The 27,538-nt window shown below is 50.3% G+C and overlaps 3 protein-coding genes across 3 annotated transcripts; all 3 read left to right on the plus strand.

Annotated features, from left to right (window-relative positions):
• The first annotated feature begins 2,295 nt into the window (after positions 1-2,295).
• On the plus strand, positions 2,296-8,113 carry P2RY10 (P2Y receptor family member 10). The gene is made up of 2 exons (XM_072336085.1): positions 2,296-2,332; positions 7,041-8,113. Exon 2 carries the CDS (start codon positions 7,043-7,045, stop codon positions 8,063-8,065), a length of 1,023 nt encoding a protein of 340 aa, XP_072192186.1. The 5' UTR covers positions 2,296-2,332; positions 7,041-7,042; the 3' UTR covers positions 8,066-8,113.
• A 4,323-nt stretch (positions 8,114-12,436) lies between these two features.
• Positions 12,437-16,891, plus strand: LOC140251675 (putative P2Y purinoceptor 10). The gene is made up of 2 exons (XM_072335701.1): positions 12,437-12,655; positions 15,033-16,891. The coding sequence occupies exon 2, from the start codon at positions 15,083-15,085 to the stop codon at positions 16,196-16,198; it is 1,116 nt and encodes a 371-aa protein (XP_072191802.1). The 5' UTR covers positions 12,437-12,655; positions 15,033-15,082; the 3' UTR covers positions 16,199-16,891.
• A 4,370-nt stretch (positions 16,892-21,261) lies between these two features.
• On the plus strand, positions 21,262-25,792 carry GPR174 (G protein-coupled receptor 174). The gene is made up of 2 exons (XM_072335832.1): positions 21,262-21,311; positions 24,306-25,792. Exon 2 carries the CDS (start codon positions 24,761-24,763, stop codon positions 25,790-25,792), a length of 1,032 nt encoding a protein of 343 aa, XP_072191933.1. The 5' UTR covers positions 21,262-21,311; positions 24,306-24,760.
• Positions 25,793-27,538: the final 1,746 nt, after the last annotated feature.

Here is a 27,538-nt window from a genome sequence, read left to right on the forward strand (position 1 = left end):
ACCTATAAATAAATTATTATGACATGTAAGGATGATGCATGCATAAATATAATAATGTGATACATAACGTGTTACCTTCTACATGCTGCACATATCATATGTAATATGTAGATATTAAAAGCCTTATATATAATTTTTATATAACAAATCGAATAACAAACATTATTATTATAGTAATAACAGTAACTAAGCCCCACAGCTTTCCAACCCCAGGCAGTGTTGGTGGCTGCACAGAGCCCAGGGGTCCTCTCACTGCTGAGGCAGTGTTGTAGAGCTCCCTGCACTGTGTGTGCCCTGCCCTGGGTTCCACCTCCCACATGTACTGCACATGATTTCCTTTCCTGCAGGTCATCCTGGTAGCAAATGTTTCTGGTGAGCCAAAACGGAAGCAGGAGTGATTTCCAGCATGGTATGCAAACTATATGTTACCTATATAATTAGGGTAAATCTATGGGGAAAATACCTCTGTAACCAGCATAACTGTCTACAAAATCCCTAGGGTAAATTTGGCTTTATCAGCAAAAAACCCGCTTCCTTGCTTCCTGCATGATAACATACATAGGAAACTGACACGCAGCACAGGCAAGCAAGATCTCTATCCTCCAGGTTCACACCACTGCCCTGTCCTAGTGCTGAGCTCCCTTAAGAGTGGTAAAATAGAATCAGAGTGGTCACTCGAGTGGGTTTTGGCTGTATTATTTCAGCCCTATCTTACAAAAGCCCAAACAACGAATATCCTTTTGTTTCAGACAGCTGAGTGCCATCCCCGCTTTGCAGCTGGGTCAGCTTCAGCATGAAGAACTTCAGCAGAGCAGTTCTGCAGGTGCCATGGCTGGTGCTGTTAGAACTGCTGTGTTGTTGCCCTGCTTTACGTACAGCCACTTGTACTAAACATAGAATTGTTTGCGTGCTAACTGCTGAGCTGTTCCAAGCCTGTTGTGCAAGTAGAGCTGTTCACACTTACACAGTGCACTTCTACAACTTTTCCTTTTGTTAGAGCTCACTTTTCAAGTTGGCCAATGTGTTTCACGTACCAACATATGCAAGTGTGGCTCTGGTCAACTCCATCTCTCCTTTGCCCAAAGAACATGGCTTTGGCTCCCATTGGTCAAGTCTATGAGCTGAGCGAGGATGAAAGGGCTGCAGATGGAGGTTCATGCAGATATCCCACCTGCCGGGGGGACAAGGTTTGTTCCCTAAATGTTGCCTAGGTCCATCATTTCTTCTGAGGTCCTTTACCCACTCAGGCTCTGCCTTGCTGAGCTGCAACACTGAGCGGTGCCTGCGTGGAACAAATAGCTGAGACTGGATGAATTCCAGCCTACAAACCAGCTAAACAGGATGCACTGATAAACACTGTGGTATTGGCCAACAGCTCAATATTGCTTTTCATCAAGCCCCCGTAAATGATTTTAAAACAAACATCTGACAATCTCCTGACTTCTAGCAAGCTCCTTTGACAATTCATGGAAGCAGGGCAGCCTATAAAGCACAGCAGGGCATTTTTAGGCATGTTCATTGTGGGCCATAATTGCCTGAATTAGAGCCATTAGTTTTCCATCCTTTTATGCCCGCTGTCCCGCATCAGGGCAAGGGCACAACAGTGTTCCCCTACACACTCTTAAAACTCAACGGATTGGAGAACTGAAGGGCTGAGCCCCAATTAACCCCCAGAGTAAAGGTGAGGTGTGATTTCAGCCCACTGCTGGAAACATTTTAAGCAGTGCAGCCACTCAACACTGCTGGCAGCAGCTTCAGTAGGTCTGGTCTAAGCAGACTGCTTATTAAGAGCAAGAGAAACATCAAGCAAGGCTCAAGTGAGCAATATAAAAAGCTATTGGGAAGCTGGGCTCCACTGGGGACAGGAGTGGGTGAGATGGAGCGGTCATGGTTTGTGTCTGAATCCCTTGGTTGGGAGATGGGGGTAGAGCTGATTGCAGGAACCTTGGGGTCATGTGCATGGTCAGCTTGGTGCTGTGCTTGGAGGGGAGGCATGGTGGCTGGCTGCACTGCTCAGGACGTTCTGTAGCATCACGATGATCCAAGTCACTCTGGAGCCAAAACCCCAAAGATGAGAGCACATGAACCCCATTTTGGGACAACATTGCATACACCCACCCAGGACTCAGCTCGGTTGGGGCTGGGAACCCAGCAGTTGAGTCCCGCAAAGCAGAGCTGCACACCACAGGGACATATCAAAGCAGCACCTTTCAGCACGCTGTGAGGTCACGCAGGTTGCCACGCTGGTGTAAACAAGGCTGGTGTGGTGCTGCGAGCCGGCGCACTTCCTCCTGCCTGCAGTGCTGTGCCGGCTGGGTCGCCGTCTGATAAGGTAAGGCTGCTTTTACGCTCCCTCTTTGTGATCTAGAACAAGCATTAATGAGCTTTTAGGGTCTCCTGTGGAGGGGTTGCCCTCCCTGGCTTTTTCCCTGGGCTCAACTCATGCAGGGAAAGGGTCTGGGAAGCTCTGGCTCTCAGCACAGCTGCCCTCCGGGTGCTCCAGTCCTCTTCACGGGTGCATGCAGGAGGCTCGACAGCAGCTGCATGAAACTGCTGCCACCAGAGCAGGCAAAGGTTCAGCGTGGGCAGCTCTTGGTACTCCTGCTGCTCCCCAGGATCACTGCTGGGCCCAGAATTCATTTCTTTGTCTGATTTCTCTGAGAATATCTTTCACTTTAAGACAGTACTTGGCAAGGGGAACCGCTCAAGATCTGTTTGGGTTTCCTTTTATTTATTTCTTTTTTCTATCAGCTATTTATATTGCTGCTAAAGGAATAATAATCTCATGCTGCCCTTGCGGCATCCATGCTGCTCTTTGCCTGAATCACAACGGTGGGACATCACTGTTGGAAGCAGGCAATGCAATGAGACGTGCAAGAGGTCTGCTTGGATGTGGCTTTGTCCTGAAGAGTGCTGAGGCTCAGAGCTGAAATTGCAAAGTTTCAACTGCAGACACTGGCTGAAATTTAGCTAACTGCATTCACTGCTGCTTTTAGGCCTGGTTTTGTCGGAGGAGCAGTGGAATAGCATTCACCTGTGCTCAGGAACAGCTCAGCTGCACAGCCCAGGGGCAATTTGGTATTGACGGATGAGTTCCACATTGAGTGGACCCTGAATCTGAAATTTCTTAAAGCAAATCAAAAGGGAAAAGCAAGTCAGAGTACTGAGGGTGAGTTGGTGTCAGACTGGGCTTGCTGTGTCAGAGAGGTCAGCAGCACTGGGGCAGTGGGTGGTGCAGAAGGAGAGGGCTGCTCCAGGCAGGGTTCCAGCTCAGCCCTGGTGTGGGCAGCGGGATCATTGCAGTGCCCACACCTCCAGCATTGGGAATGGCACTGCACCACTGGCTATGCTGCCCAAGCCAGATGTGGGAGTAGGAATGAGATCAGAATGCAAGCTGAAATTTTCTCAGCCCAGATTCACTCCTCTTTTCTTCGTGGAAGAAGAAAAACAGAAGAAAAAAAAACCACCTGTAACAGTAGGACTTTCCACTTCTGAGTGCAGAGGTTTCAGACTGAAGCGCGAGTGCAAAAGTATGAGGTACTCACAGCCTTGAAAGAGGACAGAGGCATTCATGCTAAATCAGGTCAACCTGCTGCAGGCAGCCAGCCAGCAGGGCACTGTGCTGCAGTGAGATGAACCTCTTTTTCCTGGAAGTGCCGTGTTTTGTCTCCAAATTGTCCCACTACAAGTAATTCTGTGCATGCTTCATTCTTTCCCTGCTGCAATGGCCTTAGAAATACAGACTCCATGTGAAGCATGCAAAGCAGTACTTAGATAGCACTGTATTGATCTACTACCATTTTCTTTTTAACGATTCTTTTATTTTTAAGCTGCATACTGGGAGATGTTGGCCCCGCAATGTGGTGTGAGGGAGCAACAAAAAGCACTTTCTGACGTGACACGTGGAGACGAGCGCTGATAAAATCAGCTCAAGGACTTCAGCCTTCACTGATACTTCGCATAGCAAATACTGTCTGAACAGCTTTGCAGACAGGAAGTCCGATTGCAGACTGCCAGGGGCTTCCATGTGTGTATGTCTGTATTTGTCCTCAGGGAGGAAGGTGAAGGGGATGGAGACAGAGTTACCCCCAATCCGAGCAAATGGGAGGAAGGGGGCAATGAAGCCGCATTTTCCTAGAGTGCCATGTTGTGTTTCCAAATTGTCCTGCTACGAGGAATTATACTCATGCTTCAGTCTTTCCTTGTTGCTGCAGCCTCAGAAACACAGACTCTGCAGACCAGATCCCATAGGAATTGCCATAGAAACTCCACTCTTACTTGATGCACCTCCTGCCAAAGCCTAAGGACAGGTTTCCACATCAAGGAAAAGAGGGCTGCATTTGAGTTAGGGAACAGGAAAGTTCCTTTCCCAAGAGTCTTGAGATCAAATTAATCACTCACGGCCACTTCTAAATTGTCTCCTGTACAATTTAGTTAAAGGGGTGGATTCATGTCCTTGTTAATGACTCTGCAGTGAAGTCACCATACTCAGTATCCATCATGTGCCAATGAGCAACAATCACCCATATGCACATTGATGGCATTCATGCTACTGCACCCAACCAGGTCATCCCACTCAGTCCATGTTCTTGGATATACCCAGCCCTGAGGCCAGTTGAGGCAGAGGAGAGGCTGTCCCTCAACCCATGGCCCCAGTGATGCCCCATGCATCCCCTGTTCACCAGTCACAGCCTTACATTTGCACAGGTGATGGGGATAGGACACCTTCTGCCCCTCCATAGAGCAGGTTCTGCCGCCTGTGGGCTTTGAAAGCTGAAGTTCTCTACCTCTTCTGGCTCCATGTAAACATCAGGGATAGGAGGACCAACCCCCAGAGCATTTTTCTCCCTAATATCAGCAGCACAGGAGTTGTTCCTTTTGAAATCACCCTAGCAGATAGCAACTCAAAGTCATGAGAATGTGGCCGTGCCATTGCATCTGCCCCACTGCTAGGACAGCCCCAGCCCCTCCATCTGTCCCTATGGGGCTTAAAAAACTGCCTTCTGCTGGGCAAAGAAGAGAAGTTTTGATTAACTCTGACACCTTGTGGACAATTAGCAGATGAGAACAAAGCTGGGCGGGGGAAATCTCTCCATGTTGAGGGCTCTGCCATGGTCTCAGGATACTGCGGCCCACTGTGCCCACATGCCTGGGCACAGCTTGCTGCCACTGGAGTATGAAGGGTGAGATGTGAGACCAAGCATGTGCATCATCCCCATGTTACAGCAGATACACAACCCAGACACATTTACCCTAAATATCTCTGTTGGTTGGCCACTTTGAGTCAGCAGTCCGAATCTGATTACTCTGAAAGCTGCTGTTGCAGCCTAGTCCTGAGCTGTCACATGAAATGTAAATAAGTCTAACTGCATCTTGGAACCTCGACATGCAAACTGACTTCTGTGACTCATCTGACCCCAGTCCTGCTGAAGATCACAGGTCTGCTGGCCCGCATTTGAATAGCAGCATGTTCTCAAAACGGAACATTTTACAAATGCACCCAATTCTGTGGTGTCAGCAGCCATCTGGCACTGTGCTTTGTCAGAGCACAGGGCAGTCAGCCTGACCTTGGCACGCAGACAGCTAATAACTCTGACAGTGATGCTTACTGGCTTCTTGGCAAAGTGGGAGCTCAGCTGAAGGGTGATGAAGGAGCTGGCCATGTCCAGCTAGGGCTGCAGATGGACCCAGCCTGGGATACCTCGGTGTTATTGTGCTGTCCCAGTGAAGAAGGGGTTGGCAGTGCCCCCCCAGCTACAGTATTTCTTTGCTGTTTGGTGTAGCTGAAGGATGTAGCCCAGTTGTTAAAGCCGAGCACGTGGCAGGAGATAACCCTGCATTCTGCAAAATGAAACAGAAGTTAAAATGAGAAGCAAAGTTGTCAGCACCTCCTGTTAATAAAGCCTCTAGGTGCAGACACTTAGAGGCCCAGGGCTGGGGCCACCTGCAGCCCCAGTTAACAAAGAAAACCAACACTACTTGTGCTCTTTATCATTTGAGAGTTCTAATCTCTTTTTGTATACAGCACAAAGAACCCATAGTAACAGGGACTGAGTTACTAATATCTACCTACAGACACAGTTCTTTTTCTGGCAGATGCCCCATGCAAGTTTTGCTGTCAGGAAATGAGTCAGAAGCAGTGGAGCAGTGTCTGCAGTGCCATATGAAACAAGAACCCAACATTCAATGTTAACCGTTGCACTAGACACAGAAGGGAATCACTATACTAAGAATTAGAACCCCGTGGGGAAATACCCCATAAAAACCAAACTCCTGTAACTCAACCACAAGTACAACCCAGTTGTTGGCATCCGCATTTTGATCACTGGGCTGAGTGATTGCTTGCTTGCAGAAGTCAGGCTGTGGCACACTGTAATAATCAGAAAAATCAAGGCAATGGAATGGTGTTACAGGACATGTAATGACAAGGAAACCAGTGCAATAGAAAGGTGTAACATAGAAAAAGTGCTCACCTATCTCTGCAAAATCTAGGCTCGCACGGAAAACTCCAAACAAAAGGGATCTCCAACCAGAGATCCTTCCCTACTAGCAGTCAGCCCTTAAATGAGGTCTGAGAGGTGCAACCAGGCTCCACCCCTTCTGACTGCACAGCTGAATTGTCTTCACCCGTGCTCCCAGGGCTGCCTGGGTCCTTTCCCCAGGTGATCTGGTGACTGATTAGTGGTTCAGGTCAGGACTCAACAGTTACAATACACACACCTTCCTCCTGTATATTCCTGTCTGGAAACCATATCACAGATGGGTTAGAGCTGCCAGAAGGAAGGGAAGCTCCTCCTGCTCCTTCATGAGCAGTGTGGAACAGTTTCTCCCATGCTTATGGAAAAGCACAGCAAGGGGACTGACACTGTGGCAGCAGTCCTATGTCCTCTGCAGGAATAATTGGAGGGAGCAGTTTTGAAGAAGGTAGATGTTCTACACAGGGGACATACTAATCCTCAGTGTTGTCAGATAGGAAATGTGAATACTGACGACTCTTGCAGTGCCTTTGTCTTTATAACCATCACTTTTGCTGTCCCCAGGAATGACCCTCACTCCCCCTTCCGTGCCAAATGCTCCCAGCAGCCCCATCATGATGCACAGCAACTGGACCTGCTCTGATCCCAACGTAACGTACAAATCCACGCTGTACGCAGCCACCTACACCATCATCTTCATCCCCGGCCTGCTGGCCAACAGCGCTGCCCTCTGGGTGCTGTGCCGCTTCATCAGCAAGAAGAACAAAGCTGTCATCTTCATGATCAACCTGGCCATGGCCGACCTGGCTCACGTCCTCTCGCTGCCGCTGCGGATTTACTATTACATCAACCGCACATGGCCTTTTGGGAGATTCCTCTGCTTGCTGTGCTTCTACCTGAAGTACCTCAACATGTACGCCAGCATCTGCTTCCTCACCTGCATCAGCATCCAACGGTACTTCTTCCTATACCAGCCCTTCAAGGCCAAGGACTGGAAGCGGCGCTACGACATCGCCATTAGCGCAGCCGTCTGGCTCTTCGTGGGTGCTGCGTGCTCCCCGTTCCCCATCATGCGCAGCTTCCGCCTGCAGAACAACTCCAAAACCTGCTTTGCAGACCTGGAGGTGAGGCAGATCGAGAGCAAAGTGGCCACCGTGGCAATGACGGCCACCGCGGAGCTCTTTGGCTTCATTGGGCCCCTCATTGTCATCATGTTCTGTACCTGGAAAACAAAGGTCTCCCTTCGGGGATTCCGGATACCACTGCAAAACAACAGCGAGGGGCGGAAAGCTTCAAGGATGGTATGCACCTGTGCCATCGTGTTCTTTGTGTGCTTTGCACCGTATCACATCAATTTCTTCTTCTACATGATGGTAAAAGAGAATGTTATTACAGACTGCCTCCTGCGCAGGATCACGCTGCACACCCAGCCCTTCTGCTTAACACTGGCAAGTCTGGACTGCTGCTTGGATCCAATCCTCTATTTCTTTATGACCTCAGAGTTTCAGGACCAGATCTCCAGACACAGCAGCATGGCCATCAGGAGTCGGCTCATGAGCAAAGAGAGTGCGTCGTCAGTTAAGGAATGAGATAAAGACAGTGTAAGAGAGTTCAGATATTTCATATGAAATCCAGGATCATTCTACTACCAACTCCATTACAGAAGACCCCTTGATTGTTCAGGGGAGTTTTGTAGCAAATCTTTTGATACACACAAAATAAGACTTTACAATCAATGTGTCAGAGTGACCCAGCAGGCACTGACTGTACCTACTGCTGTGATGCCCACTCCTGACCCAGCAGGACTGGAAAATCCCCAAAGCCTTTGGTGGGAAATGGTGGAAACATCCTAGGAGCTTTTCTTCCCATTTTTCCAACTCCGGGGGCACTTTGTTCAAGCCAAAGATGATTATTCATCCATACGTTGGCATCTGCTGAAGTGCTTTCTCTGCACACCATGCATGCAGAAGTGGCCAGGAGTAGCAAGCAGTTCTTTTGCTGTCCATGCTCAGGGACACAGATGTGTGAGCTCACTGCTGCCTGCCCCAGCTCTCAGGGCATCACACTTACCACTGCTTCATTCCTTCCTGCTCTTTTCATCAACTCCTTCTTCTCACCCAGCTCCATGCATGCTCCTTACCAGTGGATGCATCCTGTGTCTTACCCAGCTTACACAGCCAGTGCTGTGAGGTTGCTCACATTCTGCACAGTGGGATCTTTCCTCACTCCACATCCCCTTCACACCCCAAGGAACAACACTGCCAGCAGTGGGGACCCAGCTTCAGCACTTCTGGGTTGGGAGACCCCAGTGTCACCATGCAGGTCCTCATCCCCATATGTGCGGTGTCTTCTTCAGCCAAGTGCTGGGACCACACCATGTGGTCCTTCTTTAGGGGTTCAGGGGCACATCCACTAGAGAAGAAAGCTGCCCTTCCCTTGCTGGTTTCCCTAAGATGTGACAGCTCCTAGGCCAAATTCTGCCAGTGTGTGTAACAATGCTTTCCCCATGATAACAGAGGACTCTTTCTGAACAGAAGCACTGATTCAGGCCCTCTGAAACCCATGTGTTTCCAAAACAAATGCACCATCTCACATGTTACTACAAAACAGATAAAATACCAGAAACATTTGCTGGGTATATTTTAACCACATGATTCCTCTCAATTACTTTCACTTACCCAACTTTTTTTCTGCATATTACAATTTTTTTCTTGACTGTTTTACAATAAAGTGGGGGTAATTCAACAGCCAGGTTTGGAAAACCATTACACTGGAGCTCTTCTCAAAGGCAGTGACCAGCTGCTGATTGAACCCGATTAGCTGCCATAGTTTTCCTCTTGTTCATGAGAGGATGAGTATTATGAACTTAATCTTACAAGCAGATAAGTGAGGATGCCAAAAGCTGCTCATCCAAATGGGGTAGCTTTCACATAGTGTTACTGCAGCTTATGTAGCTTTGTAGTGTGAAGAGGGAGCTGTTTGCTGTGTTTACAGTTCTCTGTTTATCAGGTGAGAACAAATTGAAGGCACTGTTATGGCAAGTGTGTAGCTCATCCTACACTGTTCTTTCCAAAAACTGATGCTTCAGAAATAAATGTATTTTTGCAAACATAAGCTGAGTTTCCTAGTGATCCCTTGCACCTGCAGAACAGAATGGGATCGGCTCCTCCTTCACATGGATCAGAGGTCATTATGAAGTGCATTGGTTGCTTCTGACTTTTCTTGTTCTTTAAGATTCCTCTCCAGTCTATGGAAAGGTGTGGTATGGACCTCCAGCAGTGATAATATTCCCATCCCCATGAGGGCATCCCCAGTGCCTCATCTCCTGCTGTCACCCCATCCCCTGCCTCACTCACCCCTGAGCTCCCTCAGATCCCACTTAGCCAACTTGTCTGATCATCGCACATCAGAGACTGACAGTCTGCCCTCTGCAAACCAATACAAGAAATCCCAAGGTTTTAGTCCCAGCCAAACACTCAGCAGCAGAACAAGCCCTCAGCAGACCCAGCTGCCCCCCAGGATGGGATCTGGAGCTGCAGATGTGCCAGCCCCACTTCCTGCAATTCACTCCATTTCCCATTGCCATACAATGTCTTTATTATTTTGTCCATAGGAAGCACCACTTCACGTTGTTCCTCCTGGGTTGTCTCCTGTGCTGGTGCCATTAGCAAAAGAATTATGTCTCTTGCAGTGCAAGCAAATTGTTCCTCATGATGACTGATGTCAAAGCTGGGAGGTTCCTCTCCTGTCTGGGGAAGGTTCCTCCTCTATTGGATAAGAACAGGAGTGGGGTTACAGCCTGTGGGGTTTCTTTCCTTCCTGCAGATCTCCAGTGCCGAGCTGCAGGATTCTGTGAGTACCTCAGCTTTGGTTTCTTCCCCATCACAAGGTGACAGCTCTCTGCAGAGAAAAATCACAGTTCTGTGCAGATGCAGGAGAACCAGGAGCTGCCTCAAGGGTATGAAAGCTCTTCATCCCATTCAATAGACCCTGGGCACACGACTTGCACATTTCCACTAACAAACACCCAACTGGTGCTTTACAAGACAGCTTAATCTGAATTTGTTGGCAATCACCAACTCCAGTCTTCCTTCCACTGCTCTCATAAGAGACTCACACGCCATGAGGACTGGCCCAGCTCCAGCACCACACACTGCCAGCCCGGTCAGCTCAATCCCTGCATGGGGCCAAGAGCTTTGTGCAAAGGAGAGCAGCTCCTCCGAGCGCTGTTTGTCAGACATCCTTCAGGTGCATCCTGTCAGACATTTCCCTGTGCCGAGCACACACAGAGGCGTGGGTGATCTGCCCTTGGCATCCTGCCCACAGGATACCAGTCTGAATGCAGAACCGACCCTCCGTGGGAGGCTCAGATAAAGCCTCACACAGCTATTTAGGAGTTCCTTCATGTCTTCTTCTTTTAAAAATAAGAATGTGCAGAGTGCAGAATGCACATCCTGCATCTCCTGCTGGATTGCTGAGCAGAGGGGAGGGGCTCAGCAGGGGTATGAGGGGGAGTCCAGTGACCAGCAAGTCCTTGCAGACAGCTCCAGAAATGGGTCTGAAGTGGATGGGAGCAGGCTGGGTGCATGTCCTGGTGTCAGGAGGAGGACATCATAGGATATCCTGGTAAAATCACAGGATATCCTGGTAAAACATCATGTCGCTTTGGGATCAAGCTTTAACCTCTGCAAAGAGATGCTCTGGCACAATCCAACACCCCTTTATACAAATCTGAGCCCTCTTCAAACAATTGCACACAGTTATTTCTCCCAGGGATCACCATCAGCTGCTGAAAATGATTCATGGGGAGAAAAGATGAATGATGAGTAGCTCTTGCACCTTCCAAACCATTCTGCAGGGTTGGTTCCAGCCGTGGGGCTGAAGTCTTGCACTGCACTTGATGTTACCTCTTCTGCCTCTCTTCCACAGTTTTGTTCTTGCTCATTTAGCAGGGTCATAGGACTGCTGAAAGAAAATAAATATAGAACAGAGTAGGACAGGATGGGATGGGATAGGATGGGGTAGGGTAGGGTGCGGTAGGATATGGTAGGGTAGGATAGGGCAGGGTAGGGTTGGGTAGGGTAGGGTAGGGTAGGGTAAGGTAGGGTAGGGTAGGGTAGGGTAGGGTAGGGTAGGGTAGGGTAGGGTAGGGTAGGGTAGGGTAGGGTAGGGTAGGGTAGGATGGAATGGGATGGGATGCTGTAAGTTAGGCTGGGATGGGGTAAGGTAGGATGTGATGGGATGGGATAGTCAAAAAGGACCTACAAAGATCATTGAAGAGCCCTTATTTTCTGCTGCACTTAAAGTACAAGATGAAAGGGGAATCTGGCAGCATCCACCTCAGCTATGTCGACCCCAGAGCCAGAAAATGCAGCACTGAGAATGAGGCAGCTCTGAGGAAGTCACACAATGTGTAGGCGTGCCAGTGCTCAGCAGTAGGGGAAATAAAAGTTATGTATGTGTATATATATACTCATATATAGATATGGAAGAGGAATTCAAGGATGTGAAAACTGAAAAGGAACTGGGAATGGTGGACATTCTGTTTTTGTAAAAAAAAATAAAAAAAAAAATTAAAAAAAAACTGTTTGGGGAAAACTTCAATCTTAAACCATCACATAATTGCAGAAATGAATTCCAAAGCCCTGTAAGCTTTAGCCTGTAGGGTTCAACATCTGAAGTTAACAGAAACTCCAAGAGAATGGAAGGAAATCACTGCCTTCCAATGACTTTCTACTGTCCCAGCGTTTGGTTTGCCTTTCTGCATGAAACAGTTTTCATGATCACAGGAAAGCAGGGGAAAGGAGAAGCGGACTGACCGAAGCTCTCATTCACACCACACAACTTTGGAGCAAAGAGAAAAGTGCATCCGAGCTCCGTCCTGTGGCATTGGTTGCAGTGACATCACCGCCCTTCCAGCTGTTTTCACGTCATTCGCTGAACACATTTTGTGTGCTGGAGGGAAACGAAATCCAGGATTTCCTGTTCTGCAGCCGCTGTGCCGGGCTGCAGATGCCGGCAGGATTCCTTCCAGTGCTCCAAAAACATGTGGGAGTTTGGAGGGGAGCCGCTGGGGCTGGGAGCGCTGCAAGGAGCCGTTGCAAAGCAAAACCGAGGGCTCACTGTTCCTGCAGCCTAGCATGGATGCCAGCCCCGTGCAGGATGGGAGCTGCGGGGAGGTAAGCTCATTGCTGCTGTGTGCTTTCTTCCAGTAGATAGAAGCTGTGGTGGTCCCAAGCAACACTACGGCAGTGGGTTGTGATTTTCTGTTTTCTGTTTGATTTTATATTCTGGCAGTGACTGTGGCTGTGTATTTCTGTGTCACTCACTGGGAGGGGGAGCAGAGTGCTGTGCACACGAGCAGGAGGTAGCCTACAGCAAGCATTGCCTCCTACAGCAAAGAACTTCAGCTTTGTTACGGGCAGGAGCTGCTAGAACCAACCGGCTCTGTTTACGCATTTCCCATCAGTGCTCGGATTAAACAAACAGAACTACTGCCTGAAACATAGGTCCTAAAAAGCCTCTGATACTTGAAATCAGCAGCATACTTCAAGTCAAACGTGTGGGGATTCTTCTTAATGTTTTCTTTACTCAGCTGCTTATCCCTCCAGCATCCCAGCACTGAGCAGGACTGGAGAGCAGCCGCTCTGCTGTTCTGTCCCATTCCATCCCGTGCCTTCCCACCCCTTCCCACTCCATCCTGCCCGATCCCATTCCGTCCCACTGCAGCCAGACTCCAGCAAGGCTCAGTCTGCCCAACAAACCCATGGAAAGGATGAGGGCAAGTTTGAAAGTGGATCTGGGAGCACTAAAAGCCGTACCGCAGAAATGCAGAGCTGGGTGGGGCAGGCAGTGATTCAGAGCAACCAGGCGATTTCCAACACCGACAGCCATGTATGTGACCAGAAAAAGACACTGCTCACATGCTCCAAAAAGCACCATGGTGCTGGGATAGCAGCCTTAGTGCCCTGATGAAGCACAAAGTTAGCCGGTGCTCACAGCTGATGGCTCTGCCCTCTCTCCCTTCTGCATTTCCAGCTGTAAACCCACCAGGACAGGAATGAAGTCCAGCTTGCAGACAGATAAATCTCAGCTTTTCCATGGATAAAAGCCCCCCCAGCTCCTCTCTGCATGTAAATCAGTGTGGAGAGAGGTCATTACTCGTTACACCAATAGCAATAAGAAGCATCAAAAGAATGAAGGAATTGCAGGCAAAGCCCTGCCACAGCGCAGCAGCATCCCTGCTCTGTAATGAATGGAAACTTGGGGCTGTCAGGAGAAGCTGTGATGAATGAGCTCTGGCAGGACCTGGTGCTTCTGGCTGCAGGGAGCTCCCCCTGCTCTCACCTGGTGTAATGGTAAACACTGCCCAACCAAAACTGCACATCCAGGTGATGGTCTGGCCAAGAAACGCACACTGCTGGGCTGCAAACAAAGCCAACAAATGGAGAAAGCAGGCAGCAAGGCTCTCCATGGGCACAGCTCTTAGGATGTGGGCCGCAGGGACAAAAGAACCCCTCTGACACATAGGACACGTATGTAGCAGCCTATGAACCTCCATGGAGAGACCATCCTATGTATAAATAGTGTCCTATCTACCTATAGAGAGCCTCCTATGTGTAATTCTATCATCTATCTGTATAGAGAGCGTCCTGTGTACATGTAGATCATCCTCTCCACAGCATCCTCCCACACACAGAGGCCCGCCAGCCCCCAGCATGACCCACTAACACCCCCATGCTGAGAGAAGAAACAGGCAAAGGGGTGGAAAGAAGCTCTGCTCGCTATGAGACAGATACATTTATCTTCCTGTGTGTCCTGCTGCTGGAGGACCACTCCTGTTGCCATAACACGATGCCAGCACAGCACACCACAAAGACCCAAATTGAGTTAGCAGGACCAGAAGAGGGGCTGGCGTGCGTTCGGCCAGCTATTAGCTTATAACTTAGCTCTGAGTCTGGAGCCAGAGCTCTGATGGATCTGTCTGCGCCTCCCTGACCAGCTACTGCTCTGCTCTGCTGCACCGTTTGTGGATGCTGCTTACTGCCATGCTGCTGGCTCGCACTGAGCCTCAGCTCAGAGACAGAAAGGCCTACTCATAGCCCCTCTTTATTTGTAGCCTCGTGGAAATCACTTGTAGGTGTAATAGAGAGCACCAGTCTGATCAGAGTTGGACAGAAAGCTCTGTGCAGTAGAAGTGGTTCTGGAAAAAGCCTAGAGAGATGAAGATGTTCTTGGGTATTAGCAATAGCAATTAATGATACGGCACTTAAGGCAATGCCACTGTGATACTTGGGGGCTGGGGGACACAAAGCTCATCTGTAGATTTGCAGATAAAATCTTCTAGGAGCAACATGGAGGGTGCCCAGGGTCAACATGGCCTGAAGCGAATTATTCAGTGCAGGGAAATACTGTGAGGTTTTAGACAGTACATGGGGATGTGGTTTAGGGAGCACTGCAGTGGGGGTTCAAATCTTGGACTCAGTGATCTTGGTAGTCTTTTACAACTACAGAATCACAGGGTTATTATACACCACATGCATTTGCTCCTTGCAGGAAGCCTCCATCCGCCTGAACCCACTGGTGAGCGAGGAGTCTGGGCTGCAATGGAGAGCAATGTGTCCTCAGGGAACTGCAGCCAACCCCAGATGTCCTTCCAGAGTACTCTGTATGCAGCCACCTACACCATCATCTTCATCCCCGGCCTGCTGGCCAACAGCGCTGCCCTCTGGGTGCTGTGCCGCTTCATCAGCAAGAAAAGCAAGGCTGTCATCTTCATGATCAACCTGGCCGTGGCTGACCTGGCGCACGTTCTCTCGCTGCCACTGCGGATGTATTACTACATCAACCACACGTGGCCCTTCGGGACCTTCCTCTGCCAGCTGTGCTTCTACCTGAAGTACCTCAACATGTACGCCAGCATCTGCTTCCTCACCTGCATCAGCATCCAGCGGTACCTCTTCCTCCTGCACCCCTTCAAGGCCACGGCCTGGAAGCGCCGCTACGATGTGGGGCTCAGCACAGCTGTCTGGCTCTTCGTGGGCGCTGCCTGCCTGCCTCTACCCATCGTCAGGAGCCCGGCCCTATCCAACAGCACCACCACCTGCTTCTCCGACCTGGCTGTCAAGCAGCTAACACCGGGAGCCTCCATCGCACTGGTGACGGTGGCAGAGCTCTTTGGGTTTGTCATCCCCTTTGGCATCATTGCATGGTGCACCTGGAAGATGCGGCAGTCGCTGCAGGATGGCGGGACGCAGCTGCAGAGCACCAGTGAGAAGCAGAAGGCACTGAGGATGGTGCTGATGTGCGCCGCCGTCTTCTTCATCTGCTTCACCCCCTATCACATCAACTTCCCCTTCTTCATGATGGTGATTGAGAACATCATCAAGGACTGCACCGTGCACAGCAACACGCTCCGTTTCCACCCCATTTCCCTCTGCCTGGCTAGCCTCAACTGCTGCCTGGATCCGGTACTCTACTACTTCATGACCTCTGAATTCCAGGACCAGCTGCTCCGGCATGGCTGTGCTGCCCTACGGGCTCGCCTTGCACGCAGCCGACGCAGCCTCACCATGAGTGATGCCAGCCACAATATCCGTACCAAGCGGAGAAGCCTGCCAAGGTTTCAGTTTTGGTCCCTCCCCAAGTTCTTTGGGAGGATAAACAGCATGGAAATCCCCCCGATGCAGCCCGATGAGCTCCTCTTGGAGTCCATCTCTTGAAAATGAGGCATTCCTCTCCACCTTGGCATTCCCATTGCTTGAGTGAAGATTGTGTTATGTCTCCAAGTGCTCATTAATACACATTGGTCTCCTAATACGTGTTAGTAACGTGTTGAAATACCTTCATGTGTGACAGGTGTGGGGATCAGACCTGGAAGGACATGCTGATCAAGGAAGGTTTGATGCTGCTGTTGGGGACCGTTGGTATTACAGCATTTTCCTTCACGTCACAGCTAAATATCACAGCCACCACCAATGTCAGTGTTTCTTTCATACTGTACTGTGAGGGCCTCCCTCCCCTGCCACTGTTGTTGTTTCAGTGTTTTACCTATTTATCAGCCACGGAAGCCCTCCTGCTGCAGCCTGGCTCTCTGCACAATGGGATCAGGACACTCGGTGATCTGCATGTAAAGCAAACCTCTCCAATGGGAAAACACATAATCTGGGCAAAACACAGATGGGTCAGGACCTCAGGGCTGCAGTGCCATCCCTCCTGTCATCACAAGAGTCCTGTGCTACCCAGCACTTTGCTCAAGCCTCTGCCTCCAATGCAGATGCTATGCTGCCCCTTGATTCTGCTTCATAACCTAGAAATGGTCCCAGCCTTCACTGGGGAGTGAGAGACATTTACAAACCCAACCCGAGAGCATCCTATGGACTTACTTCGAACTCGGGGAGAAATAAAATGTTCTCAACAAGTCTTTGCACACCATGGGTATTATTTTAAAGGCTGCCACTTGCAAATATCCTTATCGTTGTAGGGTTTGATTTGAGCCTCCTCCAAAGTGCCCCAAGCACCACACTCAGGCAGCATTTCCATTCCATGCTCTCTCAGAAGCTGCATTAGCTCTGCTTATCAGCTAGCCCAACACCAGTTCTGCTCCCCCAGCAGAACACAAGCTCCAGGGATTCCCATCCCACTCCCAGCCCCGTTTGTGCTACTGGAGGCTCCCAAAAGCCCCATGGGCAGCACATGAGTTGGAGCTTTGCTCTCTCAAACCAAAGCACTGGTGACTGCAGTGCCAAAAACCCTCGGAGAATTACTTAAGTACGTGTAGGCAGAGGGTTGGGGTTTATTTTGATAGAAAACAGGCTGATTGATAATTGGATGCACATTTCCTGCCCATGCAGCGCTTCTGGCAGAGCGTGAGCAGGCTGTACTTCTGCGTAGCTGGAGCACAGCAGGGGGACAGGCAGGGAACGTGGGGAAACTCTCTGCTATGTACTGCACAACCAAGGCAGGCAGCATGCACACACTGCCCCCCAGTGCACGCTGCTCCCCCCCTCTCGCCCGATTACCTCGCCTAAACCCACAAGAAAGACAAAAAGAAGGGTTCTCCGTGCTTGTTTGGAGGGGGGAGAAGGTTTTTTAGGGGTGAAAATCCACGTGCACTGGGGTGGACTTTCAGGTGGACCCCAGCGAGCGCTCTTGGCACTGAGTGAAGGCAAACCCGGCCACAGCAGCACCGTCACCGCTGCGACCTCACCGCTTCCTCCCCAGAGGAAACGGGAAAAAGAAAGCAAAATCAAAACTGGCAGCAGTCGGTCACATGCAGAGAGCAGCGGCTGTTCTGGAGGGCAGTCCTGCCTGCACTGCAGCTCACAGGGGAAATTCGGCAGTATGAAACCCTTTGGGGACTACGTGCATAGGGCAGCAATGCTTTTGCTGTTCCTGGTGCTATAGTAACAGCAGAGAGATGAGGGAAGGAGACTTTGCTCTTGTACCTCACTCAGTGTAAGTGAAAGCTTTTCTTCTTGTTGTCACCAGTTCTGCTCTGGCAGAAGAGAATTTGCTGGGTTTTACCCAAACCTGAGGATATTCCCTTCCCATGGCAGCTGCTCTGACAGCTTGCTTTGCAGGAGCATAGGAAAAGCTGAAGGTTGGAGAGCAGGAAGAGCAGGGGGTGAGGACTCAGACTGACAGCAACACATTCACCTGCGGGTGAGCAGCAAAGCTGGGCCCCGTGCATTTGGCACTGCATCCCAAGGACCCACATGCAATTAGCTGTGCTATCCACAGGCAATGAGTTATTCCATTAATTATACACCCAACATTCTGCAGTCCTTAAACAAGGACTGCCAGGGCTATGCCTCTTTCACATCGTGCTTCCAAGGGCGCTGCAGGAAGGGAAAGACAGCTGCTTTTCTCTCTGCTAAAAATACCTTTTCCTCCCTCCATGGCCACACGCTTCCAGCCCAGCCCCACAATGCTTCTCAGCCTCTGCAAAGCCTGCAGCCCCCAGCCAGGAGTGAGCCTGGGGAGCACTGCAGCTGGCATGGGAACAAACACACAGGCAGGGCTGGAGTGCTGGGATGACCCAGACGCACAGACAGCAAATTTTGTTGCTTTAAACCAAACCAAGGCAGGGAGAAGTTTTCTAGCCAGTCATGATCTCATCTGACCCATGGCCAAGTTTTGCTTCATGGGCTCAGCCACCGCCCTGCAAAACCAGGGCATGGATGTGTACTGCAGTGGCATCGGTTGAGCAACCCACGGCTGTTCATCAGCCCCTCACACACAGCAGAGGGAGCAGAGCAATGTGGTGCAGTCACAAATCCCTGCTCACAGCACAAAAGTGCAGAAAAGCACTGATGCCCACAATTGTGCATTGCTGGGACACCCCACACAGTGAGGGTCACTGCCATGACCCAACACAGCCCAGACCCACTGCACCCAGCAAGGCTTTCCCAGCAGCAACTGCCATGCTGGCCCATAGGGGATTTTTACCTGCATTTCTTTTGTTTTTAAAGAATATTTCCACAACATAAGGAGAGAGGGAGAAAATTCACCCCCAGACAGAACTTTCTGGCCATGGGATGAGTGGGAGCAGTGCCAGCTTCTATTGCACACATCCCATGCCCTGTGTGCCCTTCCTGGGCTCCTACTTGCTAAGCTGGCAACGAGCAAACCAGCTCATTTAGGAAACCAGCTCATTAGCGCCAGCCCAGGGTGGGAAGATGTGCAGCCACCCCAACTACAAGCCCTACTTTCAGCTTCCGAAATGGGGATGACGGCTGTGGCGGGGCGCAGCGTGAGCAGGGCACTGCCAAAACAGGATATGGTTTTGCTCCCAAAGGTGGCTTTGAAATAAAAACCTTATCTGTACAGTAAGTGCTGCCCAAACATGGGCCATGCTTTCTTATAAACAGACCAGCTTCTGCGGAAATGAAAGTTTAAAGCAAAGCATCCATCACACAGCTGAGCAGGAAACAAAAGAAATACCATTTTTGGAGCCCAGGTGCTGTTTAGGTATGACGTTTTTTTTGGTGCTGCCCTTATTCCCAGCACTTTGTTGAGTTTGAAAGCAGCACCCGAAAGTTGAGTTTGAAAGCAGCACCCGAACCCACAGGATGGGGGAGTGGAGCACCCTGAGCTGCAGAGCATACCAGGCAGCCATGCACACAGCTGCAGGCTGCTGCTCAACCTGCCCCATTTTGGGGGTCATTTGGCAAGTCCTGGGGTCAAGAAGCCTGAGGACTGACAGATATTGTATTACATAGATTTAGGAAGGAGGGGATAGAAGAAAAGGGCTTTCTTACAATCGCTTGGCTCAATGCACCCTGCAGAGAGCACAGGCAGCTGCCAGGAGGCGCAGTGCACTCAGGGACGTTCCTCATTGCTAAAAGCAATGATGAAAACATTGTGGGACCAACAAGACCAAGGGAGCAGCTCCCCAGGGCCCCCCCCCCCTAGGGCCACAGAAGCAGCAGTACCCAACCTCAGCACTTTGATTCCAGAAGCAGTAGCAGACTGATCCAACCCTCAGCCCAAGGGACAGCGCTGCGGTGAACACACCACAGTGCTGACAGCTCCCACACAAGATTAATTATTTTGCATTAAGTAATCATCGGGCTTCAAAAGCAATGCCTGTGAGCTCTGTATATTAGGACATAGTTCTCAAGCAGATGAATGCCCATGCGCTTTGGGAGATTGCAAGCCCTGCACATGGCTGTGCCATCACAGGGACCAAGAGTGTGTCCCTGTGTCCCCCAAAATGAACTGAACTATTAGTCCTCAACCCTTCAACAACCCTCAGTCCTTCTTGGTCTCACAGAATCACAGAATGGCTGGCTTGTAAGGGACTTTAAAGCACACCCAGCCCTAAGCCCTGCACTGTGGGCTGGGTGCCCCCCAGCTAAGGCTGCACAGGGCCCATCTGTGGCCATGGATACTTCAGGGATGGGGCATCCACACCGTCCCAAGAGATAACTGTTACGACTGCTCACCAAAATCATGACATCACAAAGCACCACAGAGTAAAGCCCTCATCCTGGTGAAGCCTTCCCCATTGATTCCAGATAACCACGTCTAAGGAGATGTCAATTAACGTACATGTTCATTTTTCCACACCACTCTTCAGATCTTCCATTTCTGTATTTGCCCTCAACAGGAGGAAAGAACGCTTAAAGAAACAGAAGTGAGCAAATGCTTCTGCATTTGGTATTGGAAGTGTGTGAACATTCATCCCCACAGGGCAAGTTTGGGCTGGGCAGTGGTGAGCAGGGAGAGCAGCCCCAACCCCCATTCCTGTGGTAGAGAAGGAATAAAGAGCAAAATCATCTCACATGAAACAGGGGGCTGGAAATCAACACTAGTATCCCCAATTAAAGTGCAACCCACTCAACCATGCCCATCACCGAATCCTGCAGTGCCACATGCCCAGGGCTCTGGGATACCTTGGGGACAGTGATCCCACCACTCCCTGCACAGCTTTCCTTTTTTTCCTCATATCCAATGAGAACAGATGAGAGAACACAACTCCCAGCCTCATTAGCCCCGTGCCCTTACGAGGGGCTTTGCAAAGAGGTGACAGCTCACTGCCTCCACACAGCACCGGGCAGGAACCGCTGCTTCCAAAACCCACCGAAAGCAGCAGCACTTCCGTAGAGCTTTTGACCACATACAGAAATAAATGAGGGGGAAAAGGGGCAAAAAAAAAATGACAACCACCCACCATGCTGGGCTCTGCCCTGACACCACGAGCAGCAATGAGGCAAGCCCTATGGGAGGGCCCCGCGCCGGCGCAGCCTCCACGCCTGCAGCAGCGGTTGCGCTTTTGCTTTGAGAACCGAGAGCGGTGAGGGCGCAGCCGGGCACTGCGGGTCTGCCAAGGTAGGAAGGCACTTGGGTCAGCCTCATTGCTGGGGTAGGTTGTGCTTTTCTTAGTGCCAGGTAGATCACGGAATGGCTTGAGATGGAAAGGGCCTTAAAGATCAGCTAGTTCCAACCTGTGATCAAGGCGATTTTGTGCCAGTTGCAATAGGAGAGGACAGGGGATGCTGATCAGAGGGGCACCATCAGAAATCTCCAAAGTCAAGTGACTAAAAGCAAGTAGAATTAATGGCAAAACTTAGGGGAAAAGAAGGTTTTTCTGTGCTTGCTCAGGGAGGCCTCTATGGGGATGGGGCGGAGTGCGCCTTGTGGGAACCCCAGCTCTGCTCAGCCGGGGGGCACACGGCTGTGCCCCAACGCTTTGTGATAGCTGTTTGGGTGGAAAACTCGTGGCTTTGGTGACCAGCTAACCACAGTACATGAGGGAACGGAGACAGCACAGGCTTCAGGCTGAACTCCAGCACTCCCTCAGCATGCATTTTCCACTTCAAATGTGGATAATTATCAACAAGGGAGGAAAAGAGCTAGGTCAAATGGCTAAGAGGCAAAAGCAGAGTATCTCACCAGGAATTGAAGTGTTTACATTTTCGTGCACATCAGTGGGATTTACCCAGCTGAAATCCCCCTGCCTGCCCAGCTGCTGCTCCTGGGACAGTCCCAGACAGTGCTGGTGGGATGGAATGCCCTGATCCACCCCAGAAGAAGTCCCAGGGGTGATGGTGGGGTTACAATCACCCATGGGGGCTCCTCACTGCTTGAATTGGCAGCCCAACCACTCCCAGCACCACAGGGATTGGGCTGGCAGCACTCACACACCTGGGGTGTGAGCAAATGAGAGATTAATGAGGAACAGTGGAAGGAAACCTCATTCAGCTGTGCCAATGCCCCCCAGCCCTAACCTATACAGTCTTGGCTCTCACTGCTCTTCTTCTGTAATGAGAATTCAGCACTTGAGTGACTCATGTTTTAAGCAACCACAGGCAAGGATGAACGGGCAGCTGCTCCAGTGCTCTGCAACTGAATCAAACCAGAACAGCTGTATCTGCCTTGAAAACAGACAGTTAGCAAATATTTTATGACAACCCAAAGCAGGGTGGATGCTCAGCTCAGAAGAGATGCTGCATGGGATGGGTGCTCTGGAGGCTGCTCTACCCGGGGCTGGGGCACAAAGCTCTGCTCCCAACACGACTCTGGGGTGGGGGCACAGAGGTCAGGGCTCACCTGGCTCCAAGCACAGCAACATCACCAGGATGGCCAAACACATGAGGACCTGTGGATGAAGGCCAGCAAAAACACACTGGCTTCTTTGGTAGCATTTACTCACAGAAGAAGGAAAGAGAAGCACCTGCACAGCTAACACAGTGAGGTGCAGAACTGCCCCTGGAGAAGATGTAAACCCAAACATCTGCCAACAAACTGGTTCCAGAGAGAGAAGACTTTTTAATTTCTAAAACCTAGAAGCAGTCTTACATAATTATGAGATTATATTTCTATAACTTCTGCTTGTTACTCACTGAGTACCAACAAGAAGCCTCCATCCAGCACCCTAAAGCGTCCAACTGTGGGGACTGCCGGCAAAACGAAGAGGGGGCAGAAGCCTGGGAGGAAGAAGGAAGTCATGCTTCACCCCCACCACTGCCTGAGCTACCATGAAACAAAATTTCCCCTTTCTTCAGCTTTTTTTTTTAGCCTCTGGCTGGTTTGTATGCAGTGCTCTGTCTGAAGCACTGTGCTCAGCTGCTGGGATTTCCGAGGAGCAGTTTCTCACTGCATCAGGATCCTGTGGCTGCAGAGCATCTCCCCCAACCCTGGGTGGGCAGCAGGAAAACCCCTGGGCTCCCAAAGGGGTCACCAAAGCTGTTTGTCCCCTTGGTTGTCTGTCCCTCTTCCATGTGATGCTGAACCCCACAGATGCTGCTGAAGCCTGGTCCCATCACCCTGCCACTACAGCAGGCAGCAACGGAAGCCCCCAGCTTCCCACCCATGGTGAGACAACCCCCTGTAACTCTCAGATTACTCACACTTCTGGAATTAATCACGGCTGATGGTCAACCTCAGAGCTAATAAAATAATGGGGAAGTCTTTGCAAAATGAGCCCTCGACTCAGTGCTGGTTGCTTCTGGAGTTCATGTCAATATTGCCCATGGTTACACTGGATGTTGGCTCCCTGGAAAAAAAACACCTCCATCACATTGGGCTCATTGCTTCATGCTACAAACAAAAGAGAGGCAGAAAGCTGCCCCTGGACTGTTTCCTTTTGCAGGTTTTCTTATTTCATCACCCAAAGCAGCAGTACAGCCACACTGACACATGCTACGTGTCAGCTTTGTTAGCAGACTTGTATTTTAGCACAGGAAGAAGCACCGCACAGCACAGCAGGATGCAGTTCTACAGCCATGTCTGCTGCACCCACGTGGCACCCACGCCGTTCCCGCTTCAGTCCTTCACACTGAAGCAAAAGCCAAACCAGAGCAATATCGGTCAGAGGGCTGAACTCCCCTTTATTTATAAGATCAGCTTGTTGGGGTTTTTCTTTGGTCTGATATATTTAGGTAAGTTCAACTGCTCACCATGCAAACAAGTTTTAAATCAAGCCCACCTACTTGCTTGATGCGGAACCGATACCTGGGATTTCCAGTGGTGATGCTCACCAGGTGGCTGAAGGAAAGGCACAAAAAAGCCACAGGGAAAAAAATCAGATCTGCTGCCCCGAGTGCACTCAGGTGGCAGAAAGCACCTGATGGGGCTGCAGAACCAGCTCACACAGCCTGAATCTGTCCTGCAGCACCAGGAGCTACTGCGGCCGGTGCCCTGGTTTGCAACAGTGATTGAACCCATGTTGTGCTCATTCCTCGGGGGTTTGGTACATGGTTGTGCACAGAGATGGGTGGGTGGTGAGGAGCTGCCACCCGTTGGATTTCTGTTACAGGCAGAGATGTTCCCTGGTTTCTTCACATCCCCGCAGCACTCTAACCATATCTCTTTGTCTTTCAGCTTCATTGAAGGAGAGTCTGCAGTGCCACCCAGTGTGAGTGCTGGACACTGGGCTGCCCACTGCTTCAGCTGGTGATGAGTTTCCACATGGGATCACACCTCACCCAGCACTGCCAGCAGATGCACTGACATTGGGCAGCTTCTGAGAACACAGCAGCACAGCTCGGACCAGTGCACAAAGTTCCTGGCCAAGGGCATGGGGCAGTCGGGTCTCTGAGCCTCTGACACCAACACCGGAGCTGGAGGGCCTTAAACCTTCTGATTTCAGCCTCAGGTCAACCTGGTGAGGATGGTGTCACCACACTGGAGCATCAACCCCACACACCTACACAGCCACAGCAGTAAAATTCACGAAGAACAAAGGCAGATGGTGCCTAGAAGGAGGGGAAGCAAAGCTTTGGGGCAGCACTGAGCTTGCAGCCCCCAACACACACTAGGACTGGGGCATCGGGGCCATGGAGAACAGCTCCAGCTGCTCAACCAGCACTGACCTGAAGCCCTACTACGCCATCACGTACGCATTCATCCTCATCCCTGGACTCATAGGAAACGTGTTGGCTTTGTGGGTTTTCTATGGCTACATGAAAGAGACGAAAAGGGCCGTGATATTTATGATCAACTTGGCCATCGCCGACTTATCACAAGTGTTATCCTTACCCCTGAGGATTTTCTACTACTTGACCGGGACGTGGGAATTTGGAGGAGGCCTCTGCATGCTCTGCTTCTACCTGAAGTACGTCAACATGTATGCCAGCATCTACTTCTTGGTGTGCATCAGCGTCCGCCGCTTCTTGTTCCTGATGTACCCCTTCCGATTCAGTGACTGTAAGCGCGTCTGTGACGTGTACATCAGCATTGTGGGCTGGGTGGTGGTGTGTGTTGGCTGCCTACCCTTCCCCTTGCTGAGGCTCACTCAGAACACCACCAACGCGTGCTTTGCGGACTTGCCCGTGCAGGAGGTGGACCTTCCCACCTCCATCATCATGATGACCATTGGGGAGCTGGCGGGCTTCGTGACGCCCCTGCTGATCATCCTGTACTGCTCCTGGAAGACGGTCTTATCGCTGAAGGAAAGGAATTCTGCTTCACCTGACCTTGGGGAGAAAAAAAAGGCTCTGAAGATGATTCTCACCTGCGCTCTGGTATTTCTGATTTGCTTCGCACCTTACCACATCAGCTTCCCCCTGGATTTCTTTGTCAAAACCAAGAAGATTAAGAACTGCTGCATCCAGGAGGTGATCTCGGTGTTCCATGCTGTTGCCCTGTGTCTCGCCAGCCTCAACTCCTGCGTGGACCCAATCCTCTACTACTTCACCACAGACGAGTTCCGCAGGAGGCTGTCCCGGCAGGAGCTGCAGGACAGTGCCCCTCTGCACAGCCACGTCCAGCAGCACATGCAAGACACACTGCAGGACAACGTCCCTCTGAATGCTCCTGGCCAGCAGCACGCCCAGGGCACAGGGCAGGACAAGCCTACTGATGGCTAGCACAGTGCCCATGAGTTTGGGGTTTGGCCACTGATTGCAGAAAGGATCTGAGCTTTAAGAAAGAAAAAGAGACAAACTTGAAAAAGTCATTGTGCTTTAATATTTTGGCTGAAGATTTTCCCTTGTATAAGTAACTCCCTATAGTTCCCCATTCCTGAGCTGGGCAGCCAGGAGCAGGGCAGAGAGTTATGCTGTCACCTGGCCACATCACAGTCATGCCAGCACCACACAAGGGGCAGCAGAGATTTAGGGGGTTTCCCTATGCAGAATTTGGTCCTAAAAGTGAGTGTATGGCCCAACGATGTATTCTCCTGAAGCAAAATGCCACGGAGCAATGCAACTCATTTCCATAGGGTGCCCAGAGCCCACCTCGTGCCATGCTGACCACATCCAGGAGCCTAATGGCCTTGCTGTACCAACAGTTATCCAGGCATCCCTGTCCTGGGGGTGCAGCAGATGACAATTCCCCAAACCACAATGCCACTCGAGTGCCCAGACACTACTTCTCCACCCTCACTTTGTTCTACCACCAATTATTTTTCTACCATCGGTTTAATTTCTGGATCAGGGTAAGAAGTAGCAGAACACCACCAGCAAAGCCCAAAGTCCTCTTTTCTGCCTGTGATAAACTTTAAGCGTAGGTTCCTGCTTTGAGGGTATTCATTCAGGCTCCAGCAAGCCTCCCAGGTCCCTTTTTTCCCCCCAAGAATGGGACAAGTGGCACTGCACCACTGCACTACCACCAGCACAGCACTGAGCAACCAACGACTGCAATATTTGAGCAACTTCCTGTAACCTTACAGAGGCCGCTCGTGAAGTTCAGCTTGGCTGAGATGCTGTCAGAGGAACCAAAGCTGTCTGAAGCTTAAAGCAATAGGAACCCACTCTTTGCCGAGCCACATAAGAGGCACAGAGAGACTTCTAAAGAAATATTCAAGGCTGGGTGGATTTCTAACAGTCTTGCTTCCAACAAAAATCAAGCAACGGCAGCTTTGTGCTTATCTGGTGCCTTGTTTGCACCTTCCTGTTAAACTGTTATGGGAACATTTGAAATGTTACGTTTCCAAAACATAAAAATACTGTGACAATATGAAGACTTTATTTAATGGTAACGCTGTTTTGTAGATTTAACTTATGAAAACATAAATATTTTGTAGAAAAAAAACAACAATGTGAATCCTATTTTCCTTTATCAGTTTAGAACCTTTCCATTTAATAAAAGAGAACCCCACCGCCAGCCTGTGCACTTGCATTCACCACGAATTCACAAAGACCAACAGCAATTTGCTCATGGCAATAAAAACAACTCTTTATTTTCCACTACCTACTTGCATTCCCTGCAGCATGCAGTGAACACTTCCCTTTTTCCCAGCTTTCAGCACAGCCCTTGGGCTGCTCTCAGCCTAGCATGCATCACCAGCTCACACGGCAGGGCAGCACCTGCAGTACTGACACCTCACCTGCAGAAACTCAGCTGGGTATGCAGAGCATCCCCCAGAGGATCCAGAGACATCAGACACACTTCACTGCAGCATTCATGTTTTAGGCTAATACAGACTTAAAGCTTTTTCTCCATCTTATGAACACCTACGTGTTTCAGAGCAACCCAAATGGAGCTCTTGGCCCTAGGTCCATCAGACTGTGATTGGGCTGGTCCCATTTCAAGATGAGAATGAAAACCCCACTACTGGAAGGGATGAGCCCCTGACCCACACTGGCCAACATCAACAGCTCTGGATGTGTGGG

This window comes from Excalfactoria chinensis, chromosome 4 (assembly GCF_039878825.1).
Source record: "Excalfactoria chinensis isolate bCotChi1 chromosome 4, bCotChi1.hap2, whole genome shotgun sequence".
NCBI classification, from domain to species: Eukaryota; Metazoa; Chordata; class Aves; order Galliformes; family Phasianidae; genus Excalfactoria; species Excalfactoria chinensis.

What these genes read in the sequence shown, in the direction of transcription:
- P2RY10 (XM_072336085.1), top strand. Translation starts at nt 7,043, where the DNA reads ATGACCCTCACTCCCCCTTCCGTGCCAAATGCTCCCAGCAGCCCCATC.
- LOC140251675 (XM_072335701.1), top strand. Translation starts at nt 15,083, where the DNA reads ATGGAGAGCAATGTGTCCTCAGGGAACTGCAGCCAACCCCAGATGTCC.
- GPR174 (XM_072335832.1), top strand. Translation starts at nt 24,761, where the DNA reads ATGGAGAACAGCTCCAGCTGCTCAACCAGCACTGACCTGAAGCCCTAC.